The sequence below is a fragment of the Perognathus longimembris genome, chromosome 7 (genome assembly GCF_023159225.1).
Source record: "Perognathus longimembris pacificus isolate PPM17 chromosome 7, ASM2315922v1, whole genome shotgun sequence".
NCBI lineage: Eukaryota > Metazoa > Chordata > Mammalia > Rodentia > Heteromyidae > Perognathus > Perognathus longimembris.
The window spans coordinates 29,147,656-29,161,254 of record NC_063167.1 but is presented as its reverse complement, the minus strand read 5'-3'; the positions used below and the strand labels follow the sequence as shown (position 1 = coordinate 29,161,254).

Here is a 13,599-nt window from a genome sequence, read left to right as displayed (position 1 = left end):
CCTGAGGTTTTTCACTCAAAGCTAGCACTCTACCACTTTGAGCCACAACACCACTTCCAGTTTTCTGCAGTTAATTGGAGATAAGAGTCTCACAGACTTTCCTGCTTAGAGTGGCTTTGAAACTGAGATCCTCAGATCTCAGCCTCCTGAGAGCTAGGCTGACAGACATGGGCCACCGGCACCCGGCTGAAAGTATTTTTTTTAAGTTAGTTTTATAGAGATATAATTCATATATCATACAGTTAATGCATTTAACATGTACAAATTGTTTTTAGTATATTAATAGAGCTGTATGCCCACCATCATTATCTAAGTAGAACACATTATCTCTCTCTTTTTTTTTTTTTTGGCCAGTCCTGGGCCTTGGACTCAGGGCCTGAGCACTGTCCCTGGCTTCTTCCCGCTCAAGGCTAGCACTCTGCCACCTGAGCCACAGCACCCCTTCTGGCCGTTTTCCATATATGTGGTGCTGGGGAATCGAACTGAGAGCTTCATGTGTAGGAGGCAAGCGCTCTTGCCACTAGGCCATATTCCCAGCCCACGTTATCTCTCTTAAATTCCATCATCAGTGACTTCCTGTTTCTCCCTAAAACACCCTGGCCCTAAAGAATCTCTATAGATTTGCCTAGTCTGGCAATTCCGGGAATTTCTTTTTTTCTTCTTTTCTTTTCTTTCTTTCTTTCTTTTTTTTTTCTTTCCTTCTTTCTTGTACCATGTATCAATCAGTCCTTTACTATTGCTGAATAATATTCTGTTTTATGGGTATGTTCTTTATTCACTTGTCAGTTGATAGACATTTAAATTTTTCTACATGTTTTGGTTGTTATGAGTAATTCTGTAAACATTCATATTCAAGTTCACATTATTAGTTTTGCTTTTTAAAACAAAACAAAACACCTGTCTGAGTAGATTATGGTCTCTGTGAAAATGGGAGTAACTTCTGTATCCTCACAACTTATCTCATGGGTAGCCATCATTAAATGTCAGTGAATAAAAACACACATGCTGGTCTGGTGTTGATGGCTCACACCTGTAATCCTAGCTACTCAGGAGGCAGAGATCTGAGGATCATGGTTTGAAGCCAGCCCAAACAGGAAAGGCTGTGAGACTCATCTTCAGTTAACCGCCATAAAAAGCCAGAAGTGGAGCTGTGGCTCAAGTGTTGTTATAGTACTAGCCTTGGGCAAGAAAGCCCAGGGACTGACTCTCTCCCCTCTCCCCTTCTCCCCTTCTCCCTCTCTCCCCCTCTTCCCCTCCCTCTCCCTCCTCCCTCCTCTCTCTCTCCTTTCTCTAATCCCCCTCCTCTCCTCTCTTCCTTCCCCCCTCTCCCTCTCTTCCCCCTCTCCCTCTCTTCCCCCTCTCCCACTCTTTCTCCCACCTTCCCTGCCTCTTTCCCTTCTCTTCCCTCTCCCTCTTTCCCTCTCTCCCTTTCCTCTCCCCACTTTCTCCCCCATCTCCCCTTCCCTTTTCTTCCCTCTCACCCCCCCCCCCCACACCAACACGCACACATACACAGCCTTTTAAGCCAGGTGCTGGTGGCGAATGCCTGTAATCCTAGCTAGTCAGGAGGATGAGATCTGAGAATCACAGTTCAAAGCCAGCCTGGACAGGAAAGTCTGTGAAACTCTCATCTCCAATTAACCACCAAAAAAGCTGGAAGTGGAGCTGTGGCTCAAGTGGTAGAGAGAGTGCTTAGCACCTATATCCTGAAATCAAACCCCAGGATGGTGAAATGCACATGTGCACACAGGCATGCACACGTGCATGTGCGCACACACACACACACACACACACACACACACACACACACACCAACAATGCTTTTACTCCCTCAGGATATAATAGCAAAATTTTTGGATCATTTTAATCCCATAGCTCTCTCTGCCATAAGTGTAACAGTACACAGACCTGCTACCCATGCTGGAGCTCAAGTTCACTTCAGCATCCTTGAGCTCTTTATTGCACTATTGGCTTCTCAAGTCCTTGCCTAACATGGTGGTAGGAAAAACTTCTCTGAATTGCCTCCAGGGTGGCTAAGATGGCCTGTAGCTGATTACACATAAACTCTACTATTCTGTCTTCTTCCCTCTTCTGAGGGGCCCTGGATTGTTTTGTGCACAGAGAGCTGTTCTGTGCAAAGACACTATAGGAACGACCATTGGACTAGAGGCCTCTTTGCTCAAGGCCAGGCTGGCTTTGTAATAGTTTCTGCTGCGTGGATAGCCAGGGTGAAGAGGCTACCCCTGCCATCCCAGTTAGTTAGCTGATAACAATCAAGTTGTTGGAAGAAAAGGGACTTGGAGGACCAATAGCTTCTGAGAGACTAGTAAAGCCAATATTTCTCTTTCCTTTGCACTTATTCACCCTTAATAGTTTGGGCCTATAATTAGAATTGGGCTTTATTAGGCTAATTAGGAGGTAGGAGTGATGGCAGGAGGGCATGTGAAGATGCGTCAGGGTGGTGGGCAGTAAATCTAGGGTTTTAATGGATTTGTTCCGTAATCAGGTAGTTTAGAAGGCTGACTGGTAAGTGGGCCCCCTCCCCTTCCTTCTACTCCCACCACTCCTTGAAGTGGCCTTCACACTTTGCTGTCCTTGTCTTCAATACTGACGGTGATTCTGGGATACGGGGACTCAAGGAGGGAGGAAACCCCACCCGGAGCTTCATTGCCTATGCACACGCCGTCCAGCCTGGCGGCATGATTACCTTGCTGAGAAATCCGTCCAGGCACAGGGCTGCTGATAGCAATCATTGATTAAGAGGGTAATTGTCCTGAAAATTCAGATTGATCAGAAGGCAGAAATGATAACTTGTGTAACTGTGTTTAAAGCCACGTCCTGTCAATAGAAGAGACGGAGATGTATCGCGCCAAGAGGGGGGCAGAACGGATGGGTGTGTGCAGGCAGGCGGGTGCTGCCATCCTTCTCTCGGGGTGAGCAGGATGTTTCTTGTCAGTAACCTGGACTATTGGAGATTCAATCACTTTTATCTCCCCCTCTCTCTCAATCCAAATGCCTTTTCATATTAGGAAATTAGAATCGGCCCTGCTCATGCAAGATTTATTAGCTCTGCTGAGCAGTCGCACTGAAGAGTAAATGATTTTGCTTTGCTGGAGCTTTTTACACGTTAGGACCCAACTTCTCCTCTTGCTCTGGGCTGCTGGCTGCCTGGAGGAATGAGCTCTAGAACCAGTTACTTGGGGCAAAAGGGAAAGCATCTCTGGGGTCTGGCTTCTTAATCTACCAGAAACTTCTTAGTTTCTGGCTGACTTCCTTTCTGATCCCTAACAGGTCCCGTATTGGGGTCTATGGCTGTTTCTTTAACTGAAGGGCAGTGCTCCCCTGAGGTTTGTCCCTCAAACATGCAGTGAAGTCTCACTTCTGGGGAAAAAGGGCTAAAAGAAGCCTAAAGAAGTTGGAAGATGGGGTTGGACCTGGGGCTCAGTTCGCAGAGCACCAGCCACTGAGCACAAATGTCAGGTACTGAGTTGGAGCACCGAACTTGGACCTAAAAAAAAAACTTTGGAAGAAGCAAAGAAAGGAAGAAGCAAGAGTGTATATGAGGTAAGGACTAGCGATGGAGGCAGAGGATAGAGGGTCTGGCAGGATTTTTCTTTTCAGAGCTGAGCTTGTCCTTCTGTGAGAGGCAGGTCTGTAAGAAATGGAGGATCTTTCTGAAGCCCTGGAAAAACTGTCTTGTAAGTTGCCTGGTTCCTTGGAGATGGAAGCCATAGATACAGGCAGGCAGCAGGATTGACAGTGGCTGATGTTATCTCTTAGGAAAGGAAGGGCTCAGGGTTCATGTTTCTGGAACTTTATTGTGACCATGGGCTTTGAGGAAATGGGGGCCTATGTAGCCACCAGTTGGGTTCGCTTATCACCCAAGGCTAGGGCACTGGTAGGCCAGGTTGGCTGCAGAGAATACTAGTCCTCAACTGGGCCTGGGTGCTCTCCCTGAGCTCTTTTGCTCAAGGCTAGTGCTGTACCACTTTGAGCCACAGCATCACTTCCGGTTTTCTGGTGGTTAATTGGAGATAAGAGTCTCATGGACCTTCCTGCCCAGGCTAGCTTTGAGCCACAATCCTCAGATCTCAGCTTCCTGAGTAGCTAGGTTTACAGGTGTGAGCCACCAGCACCTGGCTCAGAACTGTATAATTTTTTTTTCTTCTTCTCACCCTTCTTTTTTCTCACGCTCTCCTCACCTCCTTGGGTCCCTTGGGCTCATGGAGGAACATCAGTCACTATCCCTTACTACTGCAAGTATCTGATCCTGGAGGTCTTACGGAAGAGAAGTGTAGACTAAGTTAAGGTTAATGGAACTTCTGTTTTGTTTTTTGTTTTGTTGTTGTTGTTGTTTTTGTGAAAGGGATCCCAAGGACTACCTCCACTCATTTCAGCATCTTTTCTCCCTGCAGTTTTTTTTTTTGGCCAGTCCTGGGGCTTGAACTCAGGGCCTGAGCACTGTCCCTGGCTTCTTTTTGCTCAAGGCTAGCACTCTGCCACTTGAGCCACAGCGCCACTTCTGGCCATTTTCTGTATATGTGGTGCTGGGGAATTGAACCCAGGGCCTCATGTATACGAGGCAAGCACTCTTGCCACTAGGCCATATCTCCAGCCCCCTGCAGTTTGTTTTGATGTGTTTGTTTGTTTGTTTGTTTTAAATGGGCCCAGTGAAGCTTCCTTTTCTCTGAGATTTCAAGTTATTACCCCAAGTGGAGATGTACTGGGTAGACCTGAGAATTGAGTGATGGGGTCCCAGGAATGAATGATTGGTGTGAGTGGCAACCACTCAGGTCCAGAAGGAGAGCTGAAGGGGGAGATGGGATCAGAAGGAAGAGCAGGCTTTGTGGAGGAAAGAGCGTAGAAAGTGTCTGTACAAGATCCCTTAGATAGGACTTGCCTCCAAACAGACCACCAGCTTTCTACCCTGGATCTGTGTCAGGGCATTCCCACTCACCAGGCTCCCTATTCTAGTAGAAGACTTGAGTCCTGGAAGGCTTCTCCTATTGGGCTGGCTTGGGCAGGGCAAGATGCCCTTCTGCATGCACCTCCCTCTCCCCAGCCTCCAGCCTGTCATGTGTGTGCTGGGAGGTGAAGTGGTTCAGGAAGCTTGCAGCCCTCCTCCACTGACTCATGGGCTGTGAAAGCAGTGCACGCATAGGGACATTGTAGTCTCCTGGCATGCTCTACTTCTGTCCTCCCTCTGGACCAGGCTGGCTAGCAGCCTAGGAATAGGAATATTTTGCAGTACAGAGGGATGGCCAAACAGGGTTTAGTTAGGGCTAGTTTGGACAGAGTCACAGAGAGTAGAAGAGCTATGGGCAACTTGGACATAAGAATAGGGAAGTCAGGGGCTGGGGATATGGCCTAGTGGCAAGAGTGCCTGCCTCATATACATGAGGCCCTGGGTTCGATTCCCCAGCACCACATATACAGAAAATGGCCAGAAGTGGCGCTGTGGCTCAAGTGGCAGAGTGCTAGCCTTGAGCAAAAAGAAGCCAGGGACAGTGCTCAGGCCCTGAGTCCAAGCCCCATGACTAGCCAAAAAAAAAAAGAATAGGGAAGTCAAAAGACAGACCTTCTCAGGGAATGAGGGAAATGCATGCTTACTACAGGGTAGATGGTGTTGCCTTACAGAGCCCAAAAGAGTGAGTAACTGAATTACTCTGAAAGAACTCAAATGGCATCCAGAAGGATGCCCTTCAGCGGGGTCTGTGCAGAATAGTGGCGATGTGCTATGGAACAAGTGTGAGTGAGCTTCTGAGTGAGTGAGCAGAGAACAGGAATTATGCCAGATATCACTTAGGTTATGATAGGACTGGGGCTCACTGGGTTTATTGTCTCTGTCATACTTCTCCACCCTCATTTAGAAGTATAGCCCAAACTTTGCTTTAGCAACCATGAGGGGTATCTGCCTTCACCATCTGGCTGAGTGGGGATAGGGACCCTAGACTGGGCCATCTGGAGTCTTCCTGTAGCAAGATATGTGTGTGTGTGTGTGTGTGTGTGTGTATGAATGACAGTGCTTTAGGGATTGGACCCCAATGTTTCCTTTCTTTCTGTTTCTATTCTCATTATTCCAAAAGAGCAGGTCAGTGATGGGTGTGGTTTCAGGTTAGCAGCTGTGATGAACTTGCCTAAGACACGGTGTGCTTCTGCACCTGCCTCTGAGCCAGGCCAGCTGGCATCCCAAGCAAGACTGCCCTACCCTTTAAACCATTCCCAGCCCGTTCTGTACCCAGACTTCTGCCAAGGTCTGGGTTGGTTTTCTGGGCCTGGTGAGGAGGATGGGAAGAGACCAGGAAGCCAGGAGAGTCATTTTCATGGAATTTGACCTAAAGCAGGCTTGGAAGGGAAGAAAAGAATTTGAACAAAAGTGCCAGCAGGAAGGCGCTGTTAACGAGCCTTTCTTTCTCTTTGGGGACAGAGCAGAGCGCATAGCGGGGCGCAGCCGCCAGCTCTCCTCAGAGCCGCTCTCTGAGGCAGCTGCAGTCTCTGGCCGCTGCCTGCTCTCTCTCGCTCTCCTTTTTTCCCTCTCCTCTTTCTCAGCTCTCTCTATTATGGGGACTTGCTCCAGCTCTTTCTCTCTCTTCTGTCTCTCCTTTTGTTCTCTCTTTGTCTATTTATCACACTGTGAAGGTTGAAAGAGATGTTATTAATCTGGGAGAATGAAGGCAGGATTAGTGGTATGAATCGGATTTTGAGAGGTGTAATGATAGAAAGACTCGCTCGGCTGGCGGCCTGCGTGAGCTTGATAAATGGGGAGCACTCCAGACTGACTCGCGCCTTCCTCCGCGCTGTGTGCCCTGCCCGCTGGGGCGTGCCGCGCTCTCAGATCTGCCAGCCGGCCCACCCCACTCCTACCTGAACCAGAGCAAAAAGCCAAGGGTAAAGCAGACACAAATATCTCCCATCACACTTGGAGACATCATTGCTTTTAGCACCCTTTTTAACTGGAGGCCTGTCGAGTTCTCCGACTGTGGACAGAGGGAATGGGACCCAGACCCCAGCCTAGGACAGCATCTGCCTGCTTGTACACCTTCCATCCTGCCTTGGAAATGGCTATCAGAGGTCAGGGAGCCAGCGATAGGTCAGTTCCTAGATTAGCCAAGGGTACCAATGCAAATGAGGTAAGTGATTAAACAAAGTACTGTTGAGAGAATTGGGTGTGGCAGTTGAGGTGAGACTTGGAGGAAGAAGAAGAGGAGGAAGGAGAGAAAGAAATTAAGAAAGGAACTCCCTTAAAGTGGTACCCTAGCAGACAGGCAGGGGGTTGGAGTGGGTGAAAGGTGAGTGTTCTGGATAGGGAATAGCATAAGCATAGACACAGGGCAGAAATAAACCTGGAAGTTGAAGTCCCTCCAGTATGGTGAACTTCAGATCAAGAAGGAACCTAGAAAATCCAGTAATTAAGTTCCTTGTTTCTAGGGATATACTATTTCCTGAAGAGACTTTTCTATTCATATCCTCTCAATGATTCTTTAAAAATTAAAAAATTTTTTTTGAGACAGGATCTGTCTATGTAGCCTAGACTGGCCTCAAATTCTTGGGCTTCCTGCCTCAGCCTCCTGAGTAGCTGAGGTTACAGACACATGCTACCACATCTAGATCACCTGAATTCTCTCTGACAAGGGAAAGCCCTTGGATGGCCTTAGGAAGGAATAAAAATCCTTGACATGTCTTTTGAAGCCCTGCCTATACTGTATCACCTGCCACTTTGATCAGCCATGTTTCATACTTGCTTTATGTGTTTCAAAGATGCTAGCTTTGATTTGATTTTAATCTTTCCCAGTGCTGGGGTCTTAGCTTGGCCCAAACGTACTCCCCACTTCCCCACCCTCAGTCAATTTCTGCTTGCCTATCTTGGGGGAAGTATTTCTCAACTAGGTCAAGCTCCTCTCTTCTGTCCTGTCTTGACTGCTTATATTTCTTTTTTGAGCCCTTCTTTTGGCCACAACTTAATGACCATTTATATTGATAATTAGTTAACATCTGCTTTCTCCAGTGGACTATAAGCTGTCTGAGGACTGTGCTGTGTCTCTGTTGCTATATGAGCATGTATAGCCTAGCCTGTTGTAAATGAGTTAGTGTGGCTTCCAAGGTCTGACTGAATACTACAAAAACTGATATGACAAAGGGAGGTACAAGGGACCAAGATGTTGGGTGTGTTTCAGAGAGAAGGTTCTTTGGACCTTAGCTCTGGAAGCTCCAGTATTCAGTCTTATCTCTCGGCCTTCCTTTTTTCAAACATCAGAGAAGAGCTTTATCTGATTCTATGGCTTCATTCTTCTGTGTGATCTTGTCCATCCCTTTTCACCTGCCACTCATCTGCCTTCTTAGGACTTTCTTGTCTCTACTCAGATCACTAAACTGAATACCTGGCCTGGATGGCACCCTACCTCACATGTGTACCCCTGTAGGCCATCTGGGTCCTTTCCAAGGATTTCTTTCCAGGCTTCATTTCTCCCCTGGGGTTCTTGCAGGATGTTGACCCTTGCTACATTGTTTTGCAAATGTGTTTAATATGTCTCCCTTCTAGCTCAAGAGTGTCTTGAAGGCACTGGTATGGCCCACTTGATTAAGTATCTCATGTATTGGGTTTCCTCTAGCACAGAGTAGTTGCTCCCCTTCTACCTCCTCCAAAAAAGCATTCCATATGCAATCCAGTCTAGAGGCAGGAGGAGCTGGAGCAAATGTTTTACCATTCTTTTTCCCCTGGGAAGAAAGAAAGCAAAGGTATGTGTGCTGTGTGCAAGTGTACACATACCTTCATGTAGGAGGGGTAGGCAGATGGTGGTGTCACATGCTCTATAAAGGATTATATTTTAATTTGGAAAGCACTTTAGAAACTTAAAGTGCTTTGCCTAAGTGCTGACTGCTATTAGTGTCTCTTTTTTTTTTTTTATTAGGAAAAAGGACATGATTTTTCTCTTTTATCTTCAGGCCTGTCCAACTTCTGAGAGTCAAACTTAGCAAAATGCCTGCCCCTCACTGAGGACTAGTTACATGCCAGGTTCAAAGCTTTGGACTTGAAACACAGAATTCTGCTTTACAGACTGGTTCTGACACCCCTGAGGGGATTAGCCCTAACAGCTCAGTATCAGGAAGGGGTGTGGGGGGAAAGACAGGGTCATTCCACATAGTTCAAGCGCAATCCTTGCCCCTCCTCTATCCATCTAGGCCTGGGTGGGAGGACATAAGAACTTAGACTGTTTGGGGGATAGGGTAACAACCCAGTGGTTATCAAAAAACCCACTTGTCATGTAATGCGAAGGGCCAGACTTCAGAGAAACAGCTGGAGGAATGGCCCCAGGAAGAGCTGTGTTTGTACAGCTATCCTCAGGACTGTTGGGACCACATTACAGCTGCTGAACCTGGTGATGTGGAGAGCTGTCAAATGGCTGGGTTTGTAGGTAAGCAGTATGTATAACAGTAGCTGGAAGAATTCTGGTGCTGGAGGCCAAGCCTTGCCCTGTGCCTTAGAAACACTTTTGAGGTCCTTGCTGATTTGAAGGAAGGTAACACCATTCCCCATGGAGACATTTGGTGTTGCTGTGGCACAAGTTCTGGAAGGCTTGAGCTGGGCCTCTCTGTGTGGTCTCTATCTCAAGATAGACAGATATCTTGGTCTCAGTATGGACTGTCTGTCAGCCCCAAAGCCTAGAGGCTCTGCTCGGTACTAAAACGCTGGAAGGTGAGGACTTTGGCCCAGTCTGCTAGTGCCCTGCAGTCTGGCTCCTAACCCAGTTCTAATCTAGGGGCAGCTAGGATGGGGGTGGGCGACTACATTGAGCCCACTGCCTTAACTGAATTTCCATACCTCCTGTTGTTAATTATAGAGATGTAATAATGCGATTAGTGCACGATTAAAAAAAATCCCTGATATGATTACCATGGATTTAATATCACATGATATATCATTATATCGTTATGCAGTGACAGATGTAATTGAAATACACTTATTGGAGCCGGGGGTGGTGTTTCATTCAATCCCCAGAACCCCGGAGAGGAAAGGGCTGGCTAAAGAGAAGCAGTGGAAGAGGAAATTGTAATGAAAACAAAGAAAACTCACATAGCTCTTACCCTGGGCAGCTGGTTTAGACTGACCTGCTGCCTTAGCCTCTGACAGTGCAGGAGGGGCTCTCCTCTGTGGAAGCTCAGGCAGCATGGCTCAGGAGCTTCTTACCTTGTTCTCTTCCTAGAAACCTCTGTGACCCTAAGTCCTTTCTGACTCAGCAGTGAATCCAAGAGGTGTGGGATTAGAAAGATTCCTCCACCTGCAAATACTCAGGACCCTAATGGTTCAAACTGAGCTGGCAGCCGTCCTCCTATCTTTGGTCCCCAATACCAAATGCTGTGAAACCTGGACCTGTGGCCCAGCATATTAGAGGCAGCCATCCTGTCGTAAGCAGTGAGCAGTAAGGTTAAGTACACATAGGAGATAATTATCCCACTCAAGTCCTGTTGATGGACAGAGGCAGTGGCAGCTCTGGAGCCCCGGAAGTATGTTGGTAGCCAGAAAGCACTGTACACACAACAGAGCTCTCTACTGGGGTAGGTGAAGATGGGTTTATAATCGCTTGAGGCAAAAGGCTGTCCCTTTACTGCTCTAGGTGGGCTGGCCAAGCCTCTGCTGGGCCTGAGGAATGGGGTGGGGCTACAGCTAGGCCAGAGAGTTCAGAAAGGGAGCAGAGGAGTCAGAGGTCTTTTATGACAACGAGAGGCTGCTTTTCTTCTGGCCAAGAGCAGCAGTGGTTCCTAAAGGGCACTAGGTAGGATTTTCAGGAATCACAGCTCTGTAAACTAGGCCTTCATGCTTGGCAGAAGTATAACCAAAGAAACGGGATATGGTGAGGCATATCTAATCCCAGCACTCAGGAGGCTGAGACAAGAGAATTAAAAGTTCTAGGGCCAGCCTGGGGTATGTAGTGAAACTCAGCTTAAAAACCGAAGAAACAACAACAAAAAGAAATACACCAAAGAGGTGTCTCTTCCTCTTCTCCCCTCCTTTTCCCTTTCCTCAGTGGAAACCATCTAGAGAGAACAGGTAGGACCCTGGCCCTTTGGTATCTCCCAGCAAAATGAGGTAATATTTATAAACAAATGTCATAGGTGCTGCTCAGATGATGGGTGGATTTAAAGCATGATGAGTCAGAAGAGACAGTAAAGAAAGGTAGTTTTGGGTTGTGGGTTGAAAGAAATATCCAAATTAGGATAAAAAGCAGGTAAAGGCAATGACATTCTAAGGCTAAAGGAATTGCTTGTGAGCTGGAAGTATTAAAATGACAGTAAGACTTAATGGCAATAAGGAAGAGAACAGAGTCCAGATTGACCCTCACATTTCTGGCTTCCCAGACCAGTTCACTGGTAATGACCTTCTCTGTAATCGGATCCCTTGGAGAAGGAGCAGCTTGAAAAGTAGATGCTGAGATGGGTTTTAAACACAGTGAGAATCAAATGCCTTTGTGAAATCCAGGTGGATATTCTAAGTAGTCAATAAAATGTACATGTGGCAGAAAGAAATACAGATTTGGGAGTTAGGGATGAGAAAAATCATCCAAGGGAGTGGTAGCATGTAGGGTAAAATAAGAAGAGAAGACAGAGGGGATGCTATCTAGGAGTTTGTGAGGAACATGGCAGAGCAGAGCTAGGAAACCTGAAGTTAAAATACATCCAGAAAACCAAAGGGAGCTGGATAGTGGTGGTTCATACCTATCGTTCTAGCTACTCAGGGTTCTAAGATCTGGAGATTCACCGCTCAAGGCTAGTCCAGGCAGAAAAATTTGCTAGACCCCCATCTCCCCAAAAAAGCAGGGCTGGAAGCATGGTTCAAGTGGCAGAGTACCATCCTAGGAAACATGAGGTCCTGAGTTTAAAAACTAGTACCACCAAAGAAAGAAGGAAGGGTAGAAGGGAGGTAGAGAGAACAAGGAGTTTCAGAGATGGAGTAGGCTTCACAGTTTTATAGACAGGTAAGAACCCCAAAATATCATTGATGAAGGCAGCCTGGCAAGGCTAGCTGACTTAGCAGGAGCTAAGTGACATGGTAGAGATAAAACCTATGGCAAGGACTTTGAAGGAGTGATGAGGAAGGAGAAAGGAAACAATTGGGGGAATTTGGGGTTGCTAGCAGAAGAATGGGCTGTAACTAGAGGAAGATGTGGAGTGAAAGGAGGACTTTAAAAATAATCCAAGCCAGGCACTGGTGGCCCATGCCTGTAATCCTACTTACTCAGGAGGCTGAGATCTAAGGATCGTGGATTGAAGCCAGCCTGGGCAGGAAAGCCTGTGAGACTTTTCCAGTTAACTACCAAAAAAGTGCTAGAGTGCTAGCCTTGAGCACAAAAGCTCAAAGACGGTACCTGGGATCTGAGTTCAAGCCCCATGACCTGCACAAAATAATAATAATCATCATCATCTAAAACTTAACACAGCTTCCAAAGAGCCAGACACCATTTTAGGAACTTTACATACAATAATTCATTTAATCCTCACATAAACTTGAGTTAAAACTATTATTATCCTTGTTTTTCAAAAAGGAAATTGACTCAGAGAAGTAAAGATGGAGATGGTAGAGGTCCACACGTATATGCTTAAGGCAAAGGGAAAGGACCCAACAGAGATGAAGTTAAGGATTTAGAAAGGAGCAAGGGCCTGAGGAGGTAGAAAGGGGAGATAGGTAAAGCCCAAGTATGAGACTAGCCTTAGACAGAAGTGAGGTATCCCTCTGTTAGGAGAAGTAAAGTAGCAGGCAAAGAAGGGTGCAAATGAGTTAGAAATCCTTTATTATCTTTTATTATCCTTTATTATCTTTTATTATCTTGGTGTAAACAGGAGGGGAGTAAAATTGTTAGGTGCCACTGAGGATTGCCAAGGTTGTGATCTTTGAATCTGTTGTTGCCACTTCATACACATAACTATGACTTTTGTCATCACTTAGCTCAAGTGCAAATGTGGCAAAAAAAAAACAGTCATTCATTGATCAAGATGCTTTGTACTCATAACCTGAATTATAGATTTGAAACCTTTCCATACAACTACTTAACAAGAAAAGAAAAGAAGATGTAGCAGTTACAAATAAAGAACACAAAGTCATGGGAGTTTGAAGGAAGGTGTGCAGAATAAGTGGATAGGGGAGTTGGCCTGGGAAGTGGATGACTGGAATACTAGATTCAAGAGTCCAGGCTTATTACTATACTAGAAAAGAGGTGGAGGCCAGAAAATGGATTGGGGGTGGGGGGTGGGACAGGGGGATGACAAAGCAGAAGTAAAGGGAGAGAATGTACAGAAGCTGGAAGGATATGTACCTGGGGCAGTGGAATCTGCCATTGTGAGAGTTCAGTGGGAAAGCAGTTCTAGGTGATAAGAAGGCCCTGGTATGGCCATAGGGAAAGAAGGCAGATGTAGGAAGAAAAGAAACTTATTGTAAAAGATCACTAATGAGCACTAGGAGTCACGAAATTGAGAGGCAGCTGGGTTCCAGTGGTTCACACCTGTAATTCTAGCTACTCAGGAGGCTGAGATATGAGAACCGTGGTTCAAAGCCAGCTTGGGCAGAAAAGTCCCTTTGAGACTCTTATCTCCAATTAACTATTCAAA

The 13,599-nt window shown here is 46.4% G+C and overlaps 1 protein-coding gene across 7 annotated transcripts in view; it reads left to right on the top strand.

Annotated features, from left to right (window-relative positions):
- Eri3 (ERI1 exoribonuclease family member 3) overlaps positions 1–13,599 on the top strand; it is a 139,100-nt gene that overhangs the window by 92,992 nt on the left and 32,509 nt on the right. For 4 of the 7 annotated variants that reach the window (XM_048351136.1, XM_048351129.1, XM_048351128.1 and 1 more), the window contains one exon: positions 2,832–2,933. The exons of the other annotated variants lie outside the window; for them this stretch is intronic. In XM_048351136.1, the coding sequence (XP_048207093.1) occupies positions 2,832–2,933 (102 nt within the window). The remainder of the gene's footprint in view (positions 1–2,831; positions 2,934–13,599) is intronic. 7 annotated transcript variants of the gene reach the window in all.